The 21068-nt window shown below is 35.8% G+C and overlaps 1 protein-coding gene across 2 annotated transcripts in view; it reads right to left on the bottom strand.

Annotated features, from left to right (window-relative positions):
* UGGT2 (UDP-glucose glycoprotein glucosyltransferase 2) overlaps window positions 1-21068 on the bottom strand; it is a 91222-nt gene that overhangs the window by 69394 nt on the left and 760 nt on the right. For both annotated transcript variants that reach the window (XM_030036294.2, XM_030036295.2), the window contains exons 2-8: window positions 20147-20229; window positions 12456-12586; window positions 11202-11314; window positions 6925-7099; window positions 4810-4906; window positions 3705-3780; window positions 1013-1113 (exon numbers count right to left, since the gene is read on the bottom strand). In XM_030036294.2, the coding sequence (XP_029892154.1) occupies window positions 1013-1113; window positions 3705-3780; window positions 4810-4906; window positions 6925-7099; window positions 11202-11314; window positions 12456-12586; window positions 20147-20229 (776 nt within the window). The remainder of the gene's footprint in view (window positions 1-1012; window positions 1114-3704; window positions 3781-4809; window positions 4907-6924; window positions 7100-11201; window positions 11315-12455; window positions 12587-20146; window positions 20230-21068) is intronic.

Raw genomic sequence — 21068 nt, 5'->3', positions numbered from 1 at the left:
TGCTTGAACATCAACAAAGCAGTATTCAATCATGTAAAAAAAAAAAATTAAATACACAAAAAGAGAACTTTCTTTTTATTTGCACAGTAGATTTCTCAGGAGAACTGAAATGCAATGTTTTTTAATTTTTTTAAATTTTGGGCCAAGATAAATCCTGCAGCTGAAGGGGAGTTCATTGATAAAAGACTGCAAGTGAACTACAATTATCTCAAATAGCTAGTTTCAGACTGGATACTGCTAGCAAGCTCCGTAACAGTCAGGGTCTCAAAAAAAACCTGAAGTTCAGATGATTGCTCAGTCTCCCTTCATTGCACTAGTATAAAGGCAAATCAGTTTTGATCAGGTTGTCCTCTGAAACTGAAGAATGTAACAGGCAAAATTTAGTTCCCTAAACTTAAGTGCCATGACATTTTAGGACCTATTTTAGAGTGATTTATAATTCCATTCAAGCTACAGAATGTCCTGCAGGTTATCAGCATAGAAGCTGTTTAGAAAACAGTTTCTACATATTCTCCTTTTCTACAGGAAAGCTTTTAAAAGCATGTTCTTCCATTTGATGTTATATTAAAAAAATGTATCAATGTGAACTCTAATAAAAATTAGAATTTATAAATTAAAGAAAACAAACTGTCTTAACCTGTATTTTGTCCCAACTCAACAGTCATGGAAAAATGATATTTTTTGCCTGACCTCTCAAAAAAAATCTAAAACTAAATTAAGATCTGAGGTAACACATCAGGCAGAAAAGCAGGCAATATGACTTCTGTCTTTAAAATCAGTAAAGCCAGTTATGATTCCCCATCTCATGACTTCAATGCTCCTTTAATTTCTAGCATATAATAATAGGACAAGATACTAAGACATTCTTTTTAAATAGTTGATATAATACTGCCTTTTTATGAAACCATTTATCTCTTTTTAAAAGAAGCTTTTATCATAATGTTGATACATCGACATAACAAAGGAAAATTGAACAGAATACTGTGTTAATTCTGAAAAATGCAATACATACCCTGTAGCTCCCAAACCTTCAGCGGTTCCATGTTGTTAGTAGTTTCAATTAGATGTTTTTTAAACTCTTTCAGATTATTTTTCAGTTCAGGATGCATCTGTCTGCAATAAAACATTTTTTTTAAAAAAGGCAAAATCAATTACATCCATCAATGTCTGCTTTTATCCACACTATTGCTCGTAACTAATACTGTACCTTTAGGGTAACAAGCAAGAATTAAAATTTTAATTCATTCTTAAAACAAAAATGATTTGGGGTGAGAAGAGGTGATTTCTAAAGACTAAAACCAAGTTAATTCCAAGGAGGAGTTAAATTGGTTTGTAGTGATCTGTCTTAAACCCTGTCACATAAATGTTGATGCAATAAATGAACTCAAAGATTAAATAATATTAACACAAAATACAGGAAACTGTATAGTTAGTTCACTATAGCGTAATGTATACCTAACTGTATACTAACTGTACTATAGATTAACTGTAACTGTACACAGAGTTTGTTGTATTACCTACAAAAGATATAGGCAAGACAATGTTGAGAACATCTTTTATAAATTAACATCACTGACAAAATCAAGCTACTGAGCACACAAATCACTAGTCAGACCTGAAGAAGAGCATGGTACCCAAAAGCTTGCCTATTTTTTTTGAGAACATAATTGGGCAAAGAAGTTTTGACAGCAAAGACTTCAGCCTACAAGACACCCTGAAAGGTCAAACAATGTCCATTAGATTTCTAAAGATTCTTCTACTAGAAGTATTGAATAAGAAGCAAAAAGTAGCTAAAAACCAGACATCTAAAGCATTAAGACTAAGTTCTGTAATATTTCATATTTTATTTTAGATATTAAGAAGTTTCACAAGGAATCCTTCCTCCTCATTTTTTAGCTGCTGGATGATATTAACTGTTGCTCTTTATAGAAAAGGAAAAATAGCACTGTTGTTCTGGAATTAAAATACAGTCCAGGTTCCTCAAAGAAAGCATACTCAGCTGAAAAGGGAAGCAAAGACAGAAAATTCCTTTTTTTCTTACTTGTAATATAGACCTAAAAATGACAAACATAGTTCATAGTCTTAGAAATCCCTCTTAACTAGTTTTAAGCTCTTAAATTACTCACTTTTCTGCCCTTTTTTTCAAATTTACCTTGATGATTTTTTTTTTTTTCTGTTCAGACCTTCAATTCTTCTGTGAAAGAAAGACAACTGACAAATAAGACCTAGCCACAAGCCACAACCAAGATCTATTATTGATGCTTGGTCCCTCATTTCTCTTGTCCACTTACCCTATGGTCAGTGGAGGCACAAAATCAAACACACATAAAGCCAACTGAAAAAAAATCTACCCTTCTCTGGATATGTAACATGATGTGGAATTGAATTATGTTAATCTGCACAATCAAATAGTTTTATTTCTAAGATTTTATGTCTTCTGCTTACATTCATAACTATTTCAGAGCTGAGAAAAGTATAACCTTTCACATGGCTATAACTGAGGGACTATTTACAGATTACTGAAACATCTCTTTCATGTCCACTACGAAAAGGAGAAGAAAAATATGAGTCCAGAAACAGTGTCAAAGAGTCTGAATAATTATCTGACAGCTTCACAAATTAGTCACAGTGCAACATCAAGAACCTAAGTATAGCTAAACCTAGCACAATCCAAGAAGAAAAAAAAGCTCAGATAAAGATATGACATAAGCATTTGATATTACCTGCTGTGGAAGGTCTCTAACACACAGGTGAAACAAGGAAGTCTGCAGATCTGGGTGCACTTCCATCGCAATGTGTTTACTTTAAAGAAGGCAGAAAGGGGATGGGCTCTCAAGAATTGAGACAGCATTAGCAGCTCTGAACTCTGAGAAGACTTACAGCTTGGTGAGAATATCTACAAACAAGTTTACTTTTTCTTTAAATAGTAGGAGAGAGAATGACACTAGAGAAGACCCACACTCTTGAGCTCCTTGTTGAGGAAAAAAACCCAGGATTTATGATTCACTGCATGGATCTGTTACAGGAAAAGGGAAGCACTTTTGATGACTGCAACCATAAAATGAACCCATCAACAGAGGACTGGAAGAAGCCCTTGATAGGGTAGCATCCAATTTCATCTAACAGATTGTAGCTTGGACACAAAAGAGGTCCTGCTAGAACAGAACACAAATTCACAAACTCCGAAATAAGAAGACATCTATAATAAGCATATATTTCAAGAAATATCACTCCTTAACTCTAAGAAATTAATGACTATCCATCTTAAAAACACCTTATGTAGCTACAACACATCGGTTTGCATTTGTTGTGCTACTACTTGCATTTTGAAAACCAGCATTTTCATTCTAATTATCTGAAAACAGAAGTAGCAGCAACAATTTACTGTAGATACAAACATGAAAACATGGTGTTCTAAGTTTTTGTGACTGTTGCCCAGAGGGAATTTTTTTACCTTAAAATCAGTTTACTGTATACATTCTAAGAGAATTAGAAAACTAAAAGCAATAAATCGAAATGAACAGAATGAACGGTTGCATCTTTACATTCACAAGACATACAAAAAAAAATTCATCAGAATTTTCATCAGTGGCAAATAAAGTAATTTCCAACATAAATCTCACTTCTTCTATAAAAAATCTTTTATTTTTGTTCAGGTTCCAGAAACAAATGCAGGAGTTTAATTATAACTTATATCAACTCACTTTAACTTGCCAAAGAGAAATCCTTGGACATCACTTTCCTCATCATCATCTTCCTCTTCTTTTGTCTCATTTGCCCCTGAACACATAGCACATGTAGACAATATAAACCAAGAAAGTTACTCATGCATTATGTTCTTATGAATTATAAAATGGTTAACAGAAACATACAATCAGAAAGTTGTCATTCCCAGATGTAATTTCAATTAGATTTATGCATTTGTATTTTGTCATCAGAATGAATCACTTTACAGAACTTAGCAACGTTCAAATTAATTTTTAAATATAATTCAACCAACGGTTACATTTTTTATATAAATGAAATTACATGGTTAAGTAGTTTACTTCCCAAAATAGCCATTTCTCAGTTTAAGTGGTAAGGTATAACTCTTTTCAGCCAACTACTACCAAATATATGCTTGAAAAGCATGATGACTTTCGAGCTCTTGAATCTCCAGCTAGCACTTGATGTGAGAGATTAAAGGGAAAAAAACTAAACTTTTTTTGATGTGACTCAAAGGCTATTAAACCTTAGCCTTACCAGAGTTAACTAACTATCTTTATATCTTGTAAATGTCCACCCAAAGTAATTTCTCTGTGTCAGAATGCTATAGCTACCACTTTCTGTGGTAAATGTCTCATTTCAACATGTAGTAACACACACTGGTACCGAACTCCATGATGTGGCACATCTTTCCCACAGAAGATTGTGAAAGTATTTCCACATAAATTCAGAAAAAAACCCCTCACCCCTGAACCACTAATGTGTAGATACTGTAATAATTAGCATATTACAGATGCCAACAAACAAAGTAATTGAAGAACAAAGGTGAAAATCTTGTACTTATTGAAAGGAAGAAGGATGGGTTACATTTTGAAGAGCCACAGAAAACAACAGTTAGAGGTTAGGTAATGAAATATATCCTAAGCACAGCTGTTTACAAATGCTCGCATATATTTTGATGTCTTAGTTCCTAATGCCTGAGACTTCCTCCTGTAAAAAGAAGTATAACCTTCAAAACACTACTGACTTTATAACTGAAGATTATAACATATTTCAATAGTATCTCCAATGAGATATCATAAATAAATAAAAAAACCCACATACCTTTAACCTGTGTGTCATCTACTGCTTTATATTCTGTGCTCTTTATTGCAAGTTCTACACCATATCCGGATAAATACATTTTTCTGGAACTTGGTTTCTGTTTGATGATATTATTTTAACAGAACAAAAAAAAAAACCAAAAAACAAACCCTTAAAAAATGTATTTATAAGAGATTAACAATATCTAATACTGAACTTTAAAATGTTATGACAGTCGTAATTTAAATTCATCTTTCAATTTATGATTCAAAGTACAACATGATACACTAAACAAATTGCAAGAGTCATGTAAGCCATATTGACAGTCCATTGAGAAGATGTGTAACAGAAAGTAAGAACTTCCTTTATCTCCCGCAGACCACAAAAACGCTGTGTCAAAATTGTAGTCTCTTTACATAATATTGGAAGAAGGACGAGAACAGGCAGAGCTGGTAGCACCCTAAACAATTATCGATGCCTTACAATTCACATTTTAAACTGTTATTCATCTTGCCACACTTTCAGCATGTTAGGAGGAAAATCTCTATTTCTGCCTGATTCTTTAAAAAAGTTTTGACAGAAGACTTAATCACTTTCTGCAAGGAGGATTAAGAAAATGTATTAAAGTATCACTACTAAAAACAGATGGCCACTTACTAAAAACAAACAACTATTTCTAACTTTGGAGTGGAAGTTTGACATTCAATAGTGTAATTACTCAAAGCATACTTATTTCTGAAAATGTGCCCTAATTTGCCCAAAATGTATGAAAATCCCCTTTCCAAAATGCAATTTGCACACACACAGCAGCAATTTCTTGAAAACCTGTCAGCTTTAGCTTGCAATGTCTAAGAATCACTCTGTACTGAGACTCCTCCAGCCCACAACTGAAAACCCAGCAGGGCTGGGGCTTTTCTCTGTTGGTCGTACGCAAGTCTCAATGCGGAGAGAGCACTGCACTCTCTAAGCAGTGTCGGTGACACTGGCAAAAAAGAAAATTGACAGCACAGGCTGTACCTCTTCTGCTCTCAATGCTCCCTCTTCTGGCATTTAATGTAAAAAAGGAGGGAGAACCTGTTTCAGTGGGAACCAAAGAATAAAAATGAAGGTTGTGAGGAAGGAAGAAAAGGGAAGAGCAGTCTGAAGACAGAAAAAGTGCAGGAAGGAAGACAACATGCATTTGGGGGGACCATGGTGCATAAGCCTGTCTGAGCAAGGAGCCTGTAGGTATTTAATTGAAACAAAAGTGCATAAAAGGATATAAAGTTCAGTAAAAACTACATCCCACGCAACTTAGAATTTAAGACTGGTTTCCTGAAATTCTCTATTTCGTTACTGTGAGCAAACAACTCAGAAGTCATATGTAAACTATGGATCTCATTTCCGTGAAATGCCCAGCCTACATAAATCACAGCAACCTCTCACTCCATCAGATTATTCTTGTATTAGCCACAATATTTAAGAGCTGTACTTTGAATATAAATTACAAAAACCTTCCAATAGCCAGAACTGGGGACAATGTAATTCCACATACTGGTATTTGTCTTGTTTTGTTTCCAGGGAGAAGTGTAAGTTAAGAAGAGCATTCAGAAACATTATGTTTAAAATACTGACATTGTGGAATGCAGGCATCAAAAAACTGGTCAATGATGTTGACTGTGATAGCCCATGATGCTGTAGTACAATGAACAAGGAGTTCAATGTAGTACAATGAGATTATACTGAGAATATATAAAATTATAAGTATAATTAATTATTTTTCAACTTGATTTTCTATTCTACTTCCCATTTTTCTAATTCTTGTTACTAATATGTTCAGTCTGCTGCACCAAAATTCACCCAAGACCTTCATACAACTTACAAAAACCAGACATATAACCAAAAAGATATTTCAAGATCAGTGATGCAAACAGTGCTTGCATGCAGGATTAGATAATATTATCATGCTTTCCCAGCTTCCAAGTTTGTATGAGGTGAATCACTTCACCTAGAAAGTTTTAAAATTAAAATATATATTGTACATGATTTAGGCAAATGCAAAAATAAATGTAGAAAATGTGTTTTGTCAAAAAGCAAGCAAAATAAAAGACAGAATACTAACAGTTTACTGAATCAATGTTAATTTGAATTGCATACCTGAACATAATGTCGGAGAACATAAACAATTTCCTCCCTTTGCGCCTTCTCAGATAAAATCTTGTGGAATTTGACAAAGTCTTTCGTACCCATTTCTGCGTAAAGAACAACCACTGGGCCATCCTCTTTGAGAGTTGGGAATTTATGATCTCCCTTAAAAAGATATGGCCTGGGTCTGGTTTTAAAAACAAATAATTGTGATATTATATATTCAGAAAAGAAATTGAAACAGTGGCAGTTTTTCTACTTCATAATTGAAAAAACTAGCATGGGCTTATATGCTAAAAGTATACAAGCCACGTTAAAATCATCACAAAATAATCATGATTGCTCACAAATGAACTTAGAACACCAAATTTGCAAATTAAAGTCTTAGAAAAATCAGAACCAACTATAAATAATTTTAATATATTTTATCAAATCACAACACAGAGCAAATGAAAAGCATAGCACTGAGATTTTGTGTAACAGTTACAGCTTGAAGCTTTTAATTTAAATGATGCATTACATCTATTAGAAATGTACAGAGCAATCAGTAACAGTAGCAGAAGGATATGCAGTGAAGTTTGAGAAAGCTGCTAACACACATGGAAACTAACTGGGGTTATACTTCTTTAACACCATCAAGCTCTGTTAATTTAGCTAATTTTGCAAATTTTGACTGCCTACCTACCCTCCTCGTTGAAAGCCATGACTAGAAAAGTTAGACTTTCTATACCTGAAATGATTTCTTAGGTAACTGCAAACATCTTTTGAATAAAACCTGGGAAAGATGGAAAAGTAACAGAGGATATGACTCAGTAATATACACCAGGTGCTAATTATTGATGAGTACACTTCTTTTTCAAAGTTGCCTTTGCAGAGTGACACTTGAAAGACCAGTAAACTCCCTCCAAACCTCTCCAAGACAAGTTCAGAACTCTAATCCAACACACACTACAGAAATGTGTGTAGTAGATGCTCATTGAAAAGTCGTACTTTTCAATGAACAGGTGAACAATGGAAAGGTGTAACAACATTTATACGGCAGTGACAAAAGGAGGGGCCTGGTTTAAGAACTTACTTGGGTGCATGCAGCCATGTGTCACAAATATCAGGCAAGCTTTCCCACTGTCATCACAAGACAAGGCAGACAAGGGGTCATCAGGGAGTCTGAAACAACTCTTGAATGAGTAAGCTCTGTTCAAGAACAGATCCAGATTTGCCCCAGTAAAAGCATACATATGGGATGTGACTTGCGCAACTTCCTTCTCATATCCAGAGAGACAAGAATGGCCACAGTCACTTACAGAGAGTTGAAAACCTAAATCAAGGGAGCTTCTCTTTTCTTAACTAGTCACCTAGGTATAGCAGAATGACTGTTGTTCTCAAAAGGTGGGTACCAAGAGCTGCCATGACTTTCTTGAACACTGACAGTCTCAAAGGAAGCGTTTTACACTATAATGACATGCTTCACTAAAAAATTAAGTGCTGCAGTGAAATAACACTGCATAGTGCTACCATAATGACCTTGGATTGGAGAATTAAAGCATTCAGCCCCTGTAAATCCAAGATAAGCCTCTGTTCTCTATTCCTCTTTGGCACTGAATAGTAGTGAGAAAGACTTGATTCTCTTACTCTTACAGCTGAAAGCTAATTAATTTCCTGCCATAAGAGATTTTCTTGAGAAGGCTGCCTTAAAGGGAAGCAACAGCAGTTGGGCAGACAAAAAAAGATAAAAAATATACATGGATGTGGAGTTCAGCACTCCACTCACTAACCAGTCACTAGGGTAGTACAGGCAACTGTATGCTTGCCTAGATAGTTGCCAAGACGGGACACAGAAGGAATGTGACAGACAGAAGACAGCAGACGTGTACTGACAAACCTTCTAAGGCACAGATTGTTTTGAGCAAAATGTGACTCCCATCAGTGCTTCTGCTCTTGGCAGCAACAGCCCCAGAAATCTTAGTGTTGTGTTTTGGACAGTTAGCAAGATAAGCAATCCCAACCATTTAACCACTGAAGATTCTTTGACACATCCAGAGCCCTTGAGCAGGCCATTGCACCTCCACACAAAATACTTCCAATTAGAGCCATGCAGTCCATTGCAACATGGCTGAAATGGCAACGGACCAAATCACAGTAGCTGCTGCATGAAGGATGAAGCAAAACCTTGATCATGACATGCAGACTATTTAGGCTCTTCTGAGTCCAAAGTGCCTGAGACTTTCTGGATCTCAGGTTGAGCTCATGGATCTGCACAAAATAATGCTGCAGCCTCTTCTTTCTCTTGCAGTGAGATTTGCAGCTATCATCCCTAAAAATGGAACGTTTCTAGTGTCCTCATCCAATATGGAGAACTTAGGGCACAACTGAAAGCCTAGCTTAAGTTGGCCTGGCTCAAGTGGAAGAGTCATGACAGACAGAAGACAGAAAAAGAAAATAAAACAAAGGAAAATAGTTTGAAATAAAAAAGGAATCAATAAAACAAAAAGATCTCTTTTCATAAAAGACACAGAGAAGAAGAATGACTGGTTTAGAGGAACCAACAGTGAGATGGCACACTGTCCCTTATATCAGTTGTTCATCATATAGAAAAGAAAGAACAGGAGCACACCCCTATCTATATGACCTAGGCTAAAAAGCTCCAACACAAATGAAAAGCATCTGCTACCCAGAGTACAACTGGAAATAACAGTGGAAAAAATTACCTGAAGGTGAACATGTTTTTCTCAAAGTCTAGCTCCAGGAACTCTAAATATTTGAGTGACGCAACTACTTTTGGGGTGGGGAGAAGGAGAGGAAATTTATCAAAATCTTGTCCCTGCAGCTCTGAAGGTTGTAATGTGACTGGTGCACACAAAACTATCCAAAACACAAGAACAATTTAATATAAAGAACTTCAGTTTTGTTTTGAGTTCTCAATGATTTCTAGAAGTCGAACACTTTCAATTCTGAATACTTCAGGATTCTATTATTTGGTATTGTGATTTTCCAGAAAAATTGTAAATTTGGGGATAGTATCTCCAGAAAGGACAATGTGCTGAATACAGTTAACTGCTTTAGAAGAGTATATTCAGACATTGTGATAAAATGTTAAGGTCTCATGATGCTTAATATATGACCAGAAGAATTCAACATAATTTTAAAAGCCAAAATATAGTACAAATAATTTATGTAAGAAAGTAAGAGACATTTGTTAGGCAGAATGTAATAGTTAAAAATGGGACACTGCAAACTAGACAGTGAAGTGTTTTTGCAAAAACCCTAGCTATTGAATAAGTAAAAGACAATGATTTAGTAGGTTGTAATTGTATCACTGGACTTAGAAAATACCATAAATTACACATGTAGAACACAAAATTGTTTTCAGAAGCAACCATCCCCTAAAAGACAAATTCATAGTTTTTTTCCCAATTTATATTTGATAGAAAGCAAAATCCAAGAAATATGCCCTACTAAATCATCTTTCACCTCTACTTATCTCCATGAAGTGGTTGAGGGTATGGACACTAATGTACATTACAGTGTCCTTGACCATTGCAGGAAAAAACAAAACAAAACAAAAAAATGTTACATACAGGTCTTGAAAAAATACAACTGAATTCTTTTTTTATAGAGATTAAACATTTTGCTTTCATTATTTTGTTATTATTTGTTAGTTTGATAGGTTCTATATATTTTATTTCACGGCCCAAATTCATTCTGGATTGATGCTAGTTTCCACAGGAAAAAGCCTGCAGAAAGGTTTGATAGGTGCGAAGCCTAGCGCAAGGTAAGGAAAGGTTATGCCAGCTGAGGTAGACTCCTCTTCCACTCCTATGCCAAGCCCTTACAATCCAGAAAACCTCAAATGCAGCAGCACTGACTATGTAGAAAGGTCTGTCAGCAGAAGTACTGTCTCGGACACATTACATGGTAAGTTGGTATAGAAAGTACATTGTAACTTAAACTTGACTATTCTATACCAAAAAAGGGAAAAAATACAAAATTATCCATGTTGTTAGAGGAGCAAAGCTCTATTATTTTATTTTAAAACCCTACTTTGATTCATAATTGATGAATTCTCATAGCAGTAAGTGTTTAAAATATTTCAAAACTGAATGTAACTCTTTTAAAATTATGTATACTTTAAATTGAAATGTCTTTAAATATCCAGTAAACAGGAATTTATGGGCTTGGCATTATCAAGTAAGTAGAACATAACATTTCAAAATAGTACAAGTATATATCCAATAATACATTTTCCTCTTTAGTAATCTATTTTTCCTCTTAAAACAGATCGTTACATTTACCTCTTAGTAGCCTTCTTCAGCAGCTTTTTTATTTCATTAGTCTTACAGGTGTGCTTCTCATGGATAACCACAAATGCACTGCAGCCTTCTGGTGGAGGTTCATCAGCGGCAATCTAATATTTCAACAATTATACTCAACTAGAATGCTTTGATTGCACTTCAACTTAAACTCACATCCCTTTGATTAAAATAACTTAACAGCTGCCATTGACTTGTGTTTCTAATTAAGCCCATTCAAAATTGGGTACATGTGAAAAAAGTAATGGAAATTATTAGAAGATTAAGACCTTATAAGCTTTGTGAGATGTAGTCTATCAAATGCAGTCATACTCCAGAAAATGCAAGTCCATTTATGTTCTGTAAATACAGGGCTGACAAATCTCCCCCACAAGCTGAAATCACAGCCTGTACTCTGAGATATTTTTAATTTTAGTTGCTATCAGCAATCATGTTAATGTACAAAGATTTGACTGCTAACCAATAAACGTCAATTTTTGGTTCTCTCTTGTTCCCACTTCCCCCCTGCCTCCCTTTTGGGGGGTGGGGAGGGCTGAACTCTATTCAGCTTTTGCCATGTAAAGTGGGAATCATATGACTGCATGTCAATGACTCTGGATTCACAAGCTGAAAGATAAAAATGAAAAGATATGAATCTGACATGACAATATTCCTCCAGAGAACACTTGCAAAAAACCCTAACTTTATTACAGCTTATTACCTTTCAGAAACATGGATTTTTCACTTTATTTTGAAGGTGGCATTGCTAAAAGGAGGAGAAGCAGTTTTAGGCTAGAGGAACAGTGAATTTATGTCCTCCCACTTTTTCATTAACAAAGCAGGCATCTGACTATTCTAGCTTTCAACTTTTCAAATACTAAAACAATGAGAGATGAGAAGTCCACTAAATAACAAATATAAATGACTTGAAGCTACAGGAAATTTCCTACTTTGAGAATGTCTGAATTCCCATAGGATTATTTAAAACAATGCAAAAAACCCCCACAACCTGAGTTTTAAAAATGACCAATTCAAAAAATTCTACCCTGAAAATAATGCTATCCATACAATTAAACATGAATATTTGTTCCTGTCAATATAATCAGTTTATAAAGCATCACCTTTATAAATGGATCATGTTTGATTCCAAATAATGTTGCCATATATTTTACTGAACAGTAATGATGAACATTTTTTACTTGGCAGCCAAAATAGCACATAAAATCATGTACCAAATATATCGGATAATATAGTCACCTGCTGAAACATCTGAACAGTTGGAGAATATGCCCGTATGGAAAGTGCAAACTTCAACAGATTGATTTGCAAATTGGATAAAAATTGTCCTGCTTTCTTCAAGATTAAATTGTAATAGGAATGCTCTGAATCTGTTGAAGAAAAAACAAACAAACAAACTTTTAGTATTTAGCCATAAATGATATGGCATATCTACCTGTGCTACATAATAGGCAAATATTACATTAGCACTGCTTGGCAGTTCAAAAGCCTTGAATAGTGTCCACTGATAATTGTTTCCTTTACTGCCAATTCTAAAGGCCTAATGCAACATAAATACAACAAAAGTGAGCGCAACAGCACTAGATAACATCTCAATCATTTTCAGCAATATAAAAATCTACTCAAGACAGTGTCTCTCTGCAGACCCATACAGAAAGTCTTGAATAGAGCTTATTCATTCATTTCTATTTGCCAAACTTATGCTAGTCTTTTAATGCAAATTTTGAAGGCTACTTACTTTCAACCAGCATTATTTTACAAACAATTTCCTCACATTTAGTCTTGGAACACTCCAACCATGCAACTTAAATAAATAAAAATCTTCTAAAGGTGACATTCTTCGGGCTACATATCCTTACATGTATCTTACATATCCTATTTCTTCCTTAAAGATACATGATAAACAAGAGTATGAGAATGGATACATGTGAATTGGCTTCCCTCCTCCCTGCGTATCTCGCCTTCTCAAGGCCAACATTAGGACTCCAAGTAAGACGGAAGGTGGATGGTGTCTGGGAATGACAGAAATGATAATAAAGAACATTGGTTGGAAATAATTAACCTTCATTTCTTCTTCTAGAGACATGTTCAAGTGAATATTCTCATGCTGTCCTTGGACTGTGAGGTAAAGAAGCCTAATTAGAAAGGGGTTGTAATACTGTTTTACCAAGTTGTGAAAAAGACCTGTATCTGTTTAAGGAATAATGCTCACCAAAATTTTAAATCAGGCTGTACACACTGTACTATATGATATTCCTGAACACAAACAAATAAGAGTCAGAAAACCAAAGCTGTGACCATACCAAGCATTGCACACCATCCCTGTCCCAGAGATTGCTCTTCCACAGGAGGAACAGCTCAAACACACATGAAGCAGTCCAGAATTGCTAAGTGATGGCCCCCCTCCCGCCCCCAAAATCTATGTAGTCAGCATATATTTTACTTACATTGATAGATACTATCTGGAAACTGCAGTGATTCAAAATCTTTTTCAAGTGTAATTCAAATATTCTCCTACAAAGGTGAAAATTTGCAGCAAAGAGAAACTGAGTTGCAGGGAGGAACCCTTCTAGCTATGGCCTAGGTTCCAGCAAAACATTAGACCACATACAATAGCCCTGCAGGCCATAGCTTTGGAAATACCCATCAACTGCTCCCAGCAGTTCCGTATACAATTTTCGTAACTAAGCACCTCCTATCCTCTCACTTTTGTCTTTACAACCCCTAACCTTCTTTTATTCTCAAAGCCTCTAGGATCTCCTTTCTGCCTTTTCCTCCTTCATTATTTAAAAAGGCTGAGTTTGCTGTATTTCACTAGAACGGAAAATAAAATCTTAAGATTACAAAAGGGCATGATCTGCATTTCCAGAAAGCTACCGTCCTGTAAATTGTATATTCTGGTTACTGTCTAACTTTAAATTCAATGGACAAAAAACTCAATCTCTTCTACATTTTCTAAACCTACACATAGCCCTGGCAGAACTCAAATGAGATAAATTTGGCTTCACACATTCCAAGCAGTGAACGTAAACAAATCTGGAAGTGACAAATACTTCCATACTGAAATGTCTTTCCAATAACTATACTTGCAAATTTTCTTCAAATTATCTCCACCAAAATAAAAATTCGATCTGAAATTTCTACCTTTCCACTCAGCCCCAAATAACATCCTACTGAACACAATGAAGACTTACACAATTCTAAAGATACTGCCTCAATAAAATACTTTTACCACAGGTCTTTAAATTATTTGGCTTATAAATTCCAGCTGTGCTTCCACTGCTGTATATAAAAGAGCTGACATTTTTGCTCTGGAAGATGTTTAAGATAGTGATGATTTTAGTAAGTAAAAAAAAAAAAAGGATAATTTGTCATGAGCCTTCAAAAATTATTGTATAACATATTGACAAGGTTACATTTATCAAATCGTGCATCCACTCCTACTACTTCAATTTATATTAACACTGCTGGCTTCATTCACACTACAACTTTAAACTTCAGCAAGATAAATTAATCCACATCAAATGCTATACAATCCACCTAACCCCAAACCATTTTTTAAAGTTTATTACATACAGAACTATGGTTTCACACAGCATTTGCTCCTTGAAACTCGATAACTACTTGCCCTCCAGTCACATTTTAACACTGCACTCTATGCTAAAGAGTAGAAGTCATAATAAATTTCTTAGGATGTTACAGGGAACCATGAAGACAGATGTTTCCGGTCATAAATGCTGCATGATAGCATATTACCACTAAATTCATTAACAAAGTTGATTTAAAAATAAATAAATGAGACAACATTAATAGGATACAGCTCCAGATTTCAGACATCTGAACGCATGCGTACGAGCTACATATCTGTAAACTTCCACTCTAGCCGAACGAGATGTAGCCCAGCAGCCAACAAAACCTGAAAAGCTATTTAGCTCGCTCTAAAGATGCCTAAATTTGTCAGCTAAGTAGCTCTCAACTCCTGTAGCCAAATTGATTAGATTGACTACAAGAACTGAACAGCTAGCCTAGCAGACTCATATTTAAACAATGACATTCACTACCCACAATCTACAGCAGTATCTCACATCACAGGTAGATTAAAAATAATTAAAAGGAGACAACCAGGACAGTCACAAAAGGAAAGTAAAGGTCTATATCACAGCTCCTCAGATCCATGCACACGCAGCACAAAATTAAACTGAATATATGCTGGTGGCCCACAGGAGAATTCAAAGCAGAGGCACAGGAGGTAGGGAGAGTAAACATAAGAGACATGATTAGTCAGAAGAGCACCGGGTGCTGGCATCATTATTTTGAGGGATGGGAGCATGGGGAGTGTTCCAACTGCATAGATGTGTGTATCTGTATCTATAGATCAGCTAGGGAATTAGAGATCCCAGGTAACAGCAGTTCAAGCAATCACAGGCCAGTGAAATCCCTATGACATTCAAGCAGGATGCCAGTAGAGAGGGAATACTTTATTTTATTGTATGACTATTATAGAAGTGCATGCTTGTGAAACTGATTCCTCTTGAATCCTTAAGGTTGATAACGTAGATAAAAAATACTTATCTAATTTAGTTGTGAATAATGTGTAGTCTTCTTGATCACAACAAATAATGTGCATGATTGTTGTTTATATGTAATATACTGTGAAATTTTTTTAAAGGGGAAATAGTTTCCCTACTAATGTGTTTGTGTGGGGTTTTTTGGGTTTTTTTTTTAAATATATTTAAGAGGCTACTGAAAATGCAATAGATAAACTGAACCACTTGGGAAGACAGTAAACACTCAAGCTATAATTAGTCGGCAGGGAACTGGCTACTTACCTTCATTCTGTGTTCCTAAATTAGTATTTTGAGATATAAAAGCAGCAGCAAGTTTAAAATGCAATCTTCAGTGTTTTGTAACTGTGCTGGTTTTAATATGAAATTTTTGCAGCTTTGATTTCTTTATAACAAACATGCAGCCTAAAATAGCCTCATCTGCACTTCCAAATCTTCCACAAACCTGGTGGCAAGTACATTGCATATTAAGTAGACATACAAAATGTTGTCCGTGCTACCTGAAGACCTTGCTCTGATTGAGTGTATCCCATCATTAACTTTTTGATGTTTTTCATAGTGTATAATCTCAATGATGCCCAAATTGATTTAAGTTCATGTTAAAGAAAATGTTAAAACAACCAAATACACCACCATACAACAACTGGTGAGAACTGATAAGCAACAGATTAGAAATCATCCAAGGGATGATTAAAAAAAAAAAAAAAAGCCACAATATTTTATTTTTTTACATTGCCTTTTAGCTTTAATACTTCCTAACTCTTCTGAAATACTCAACAGTAGGTTGGGATACAAATCTATCATCCCATTATCCTACAAACCCAGTTTTTCAGCTTCAAATCTAGTAATTCTTTATCTTCCATGAAAATGTTTCTATTTAAAAACAACAATGCTTTTATTTCCCAGTTATCCATCCTATTTACTCTTGATATCATCCAGAGCAGAACTGAAGAGTCAACCACCCAAACCAAACCTTTTTAAGCCAGATCCTTTAATTTGCTCAAACAGTTATTTTAACTTCAGCCTTAATGCATCATGAACATCCCTCTACACCAATGTATCTTGACATCCAACAGCTAAGACAGAACCCATTCCACACCATCCAGAGAACCAACTTCCCCTCAGAGGTATACTATTATACAGCTCTTGGGAGCTGTGCCACTCCAGTATTTCAGGATCAGTATTCTTCACTCCAGCTGACCATTTTATTGCAGATGTCTAATGCAGACTTCCCTACTGAAAGTAGCTTAACTATTGCTAGATACCTATGATGCTCATAATATTTCTATTCCATACTTAGTATGTTGACTTCAGTCAACGGCAACAAGATGCTCTTAAGTTGGAAGAATCAATATTGATGTAATTTTGTGATTAAATAACTACTTTCTTTTCCTCTAAAACTGAATCTTTCCTTCTCATCCTGTCATAAAGAGCATTGGTTTGCTTGTATAATACTACCCCAACCATGAATTGACTTTTAGAAAAACCACTTCCTGCCAGAATGTTAAATTTTCCTGCATTATAAACAGAGGAGTTCATTGGCCATAATGATAAATATACACATCAATTGCTTAATATGCTTAGTTAAAGTAATATTTTAGTACATTCTCAGGGTTCCCCACTACAAGCATCTACTACTTCATTGGCAAGATAGGCCATGCAGATCATCCTACTGGTAATTTATTTATTCTCAATCACACAGAGTTTATCCAGGTGAAGCAGGTAAAGTATGTAGTTAACAGCTAATTTCAGACAGCTGTGTCACTAATCATAAATGTCACTAAATCTTCAAGTTGCTTGGAAAGTTGGTCCGAGCAAGCAAACAAGACATGGCTGATAAAAAACCCTGACACATCATCTAATACATCAGTCTTGTCTCAAGGCAATACCAGCTACATCTAAACCACTCATAGAGGAAAAAAAAAAAAAAAAAAATCAAGTCAAAAGGGACTTCTGGAGGTCACATCATCCAAACTTTTTCTTAGAGGAGATCCAATTTCAATGCTGTATTAGGCTGCTTAGGGCCTCGTGCAGCAGACTTTTGAGTATCTCCAAGAATGGAGATTCCACAGCCTACTGGGGCAGCCTGTTCCAGTGTTTACCCAACCCCATGGCTGAAACATTTTCCCCAGTACCTAACCAAAACTTTCATGTTTCAACTTGTGCCCATTGGGGTTTTTTTTCATATTACTGTGTACCTTCAGGAAAGGTCTGGTTCCATCTTCTCTATGCCTTTCTATTAGGAAGTTGAAGATACAAGGTTTATCCTTACTCCTCCCTTTCTCAGGCTGAATAAAACCCAGTTCTCTCAGCCCTTCCTCAGAAGTCTGCTCCATTCCCTAACCACTGTTGTAATCCTCTTCTAGACTTGCTCCAGTATCTCGTCTTTCTTTTAACAGGGAGCCCCAACCTCAGCCCAGATCTCGAGAGGTGCTACAAGTGCCACATACAGTGGAATAATCACTTTTCTTGACCTGCTGGCTACACTCTTGCTGATGCAGCCTAGCACTTAGTTGGCCTTCTCAGGCATAAGAATTTAATGCAACTCATTGTTGACCAGAATCCCCATGTCTGTTTCTAAACAGACACTTTGTAGTCAGCCAGTGCCCAGGTTGTACTGTTGCTGAGATCATTCCAGCCCATGTGTGGGAGCCTGTAAAGTGCCTTTGCTCAACTTCCCAATGTTTCTGTTGCCTATCGCTCCAGCCTGCCAGGGCCCCTCCAGTAGCAGCCCTACCCTCCAGCTTCTCAACTTCTTCTCCCAGTTTTGTGTCATTCACAACCTTGTGGAGGGTGTAACCCATGCCACTGTAAGTTGACAAAGACCTTAAACAGCATTAGTCAACACTACTTGCCTGAACAAATGCTACTAGCACCTGACCACAGGTCAAATTCTGCACCTACTTCCACTCTGCATGTCCTCATGCCTTTATGCAGAACAGCTCTGAGCAGCATTCACCACCCAGGCCTACTGTTCTCAGCGATTCTCTCTGGTTTTGTTTGTACTTCTGACCTCAGACAATCCACAGTTTTCATCAGCTCACAGTAATTTTTTTGTGGTTTTTTTATCTCTCTAGTTGATATCCCACAAGTATAGTCATAGTTCTTTGTACATCTTCTGCTATATCCTTTCTAAAGAAATGAAAATACAGGGAGACAGTAAAGTAGAACATCATGCTTCGCTCAACACAGAAGCGCATGGAACCATAAGCAGCAAAATGTTGTTTACCATGCAGGTCCCTGCAATTTACCTAGTAATTTTTTAAGTCTATTGGCTGCTTCGGGCCTTGCTGAGCACTCAAATAACATTGTCACTGACCTATCCACATAGACACACCACAACCTCTTTTTGACTTGTATTCAGTCAGTCACAATTGTTGAAGCACGTTGTTTCGCAAGTTCTCCCTCCCACATACAGCATTTTTCACATAACAAGGATTCATTTCTGTCATCTCACTGCTGTTTCTTACACAGTTTTTCTACAATTTAGCTTTTGACTATTAACGTAACATTCAATTTACCTAAAGTCTCTTCTAGTGGTAGTGTTAGGTCCTCACACTTATGCCTACACTGCTGTACTACTATGAAGTAAAGAGCAAAATGAAACAGCCTTACCTTCTTTTGAAGCTTTTTTCACCTCGTTCATCTACTGACCTACCAAGTAGATCTAATACTGACCAACCTATTGCAAAGCCTGGTAGGTTTCCAAATTTTTCATTACCATGGTCATTTCTGGTACACCGCTCTTTAAGGTATCTTCTGGGGTGGCTCACTTTCATGCTTTGGTTGCTGGATTTTATGCTTTGTTCTTCTCTCCAAACTTCTAGCAACTTAATATTCTTCTGTCTAATCATGCAAGGTTTTTTTAATCCTATTCTGACAGTGATAAACATTTATTCTAAAACACCAGTATTGCTGCTAGAAAACAGTCTCTATGCCATCTACAAGTATTAAACCTTTTTTGGTCATTCTTTTCATTTTTTCCTTTAGCTAGCATTCTCATTTTAGTTATTTGTGGGATTCTCTCCCCTACAAACATCCATCCTACACAAAACATGAAGTCTGAATATCCTATAAGCTCTTGCTGAGTCACATAAGAAGGTAGGTATCTTTAATCTTTACATTTCTGTACCATATTGCAACAGCAGTTCAGTCCATCTCGTCTTCCTTGCTTTTAGAACTCCTCTACAGGTAGAGCCCTCAGGGCAAAATATGCTATAACCTTCTGAAAGAAAACTACCTAGTAAGCAATAGTGGAAGAGTTAGGCTTTACCTGACTGGAACTAGTTAATGTGTTAACTTGATGTTTAAAAGTTAAATACAGTGCAGGATAATATATTAAAACTAGCATGCTGTTTAACTTACCTCCTTGCTTATAAACTGTTAATTCTCGTACAGTTTCCAAGAACTGCCAAAACTTCTCATTACCATCTTCTGCAATAAATTCACTGTTTAAAAATAAAAATGAATTGTCCATAGGTTGACTTTGTCCAAACATGTACCACAGTAAAAGTCTTCAGTTGTTTAAAATAACAACATCAAAGCGTTAAGTATTCAATGACCATCTAACCTCTCTGTACCACAGAACACTGAGCAGTAGTATATTTTGGTTAAAAGAAATTTTAAACAAAATACTACCAATCTGAATTCAACAATCAGAGCTGCAAAGCAAACAGACTATTCTCTGATACAGAAAGAAATGCAATTTTTCACTTTATTTTTCCACAGGTATTCCAATATACAGTTATAAATAAAATCAATTCAGCACACAAACTTTATTTAATAGTGGCTAAATATACAAATAAGAACACACACGCTGTCAGGTTACAGTTTTTAATTAAGTTACAGGCTGTTATCGATGACAATGTCTACTTTGCTATGCAGGGGAGGTCCCCAATCTCTGAAACACTTTCAAAGATGGGCTAATCCTTACAAAGCATAAAAGTTAAGGTTTGCTTTATTCCAAATACCATTCTTCCATTTACTGGTAACACTTGTTACTTTTGTGCTTTTTCTTAAGGGAACATCAGCTGCTTTTTTTCCTCCTTATGTCTGCCAAAAAGATCTACTTGCTAGCATGAGTGTATTGTTTTCTAATTGCTACTTTGGAAGTTTGCCACTCCTTTGATTACAAAAGCTTGCAATTCTCCCTTTCATGGGAGTTCTCCAAACAGCAGCAAATAAGTTTAAAAACAAAACAAAGATTTTAAACCAAACTGGCAGGGGAGCCACAAACACATAGTACTAGAAAACATTTTAACTTCCTATTTCGAAATTATGATTACAA

Source organism: Aquila chrysaetos, chromosome 14 (genome assembly GCF_900496995.4).
Source record: "Aquila chrysaetos chrysaetos chromosome 14, bAquChr1.4, whole genome shotgun sequence".
In the NCBI taxonomy this organism is placed as follows: domain Eukaryota; kingdom Metazoa; phylum Chordata; class Aves; order Accipitriformes; family Accipitridae; genus Aquila; species Aquila chrysaetos.
This window is presented reverse-complemented; position numbering and strand designations above follow the sequence as displayed.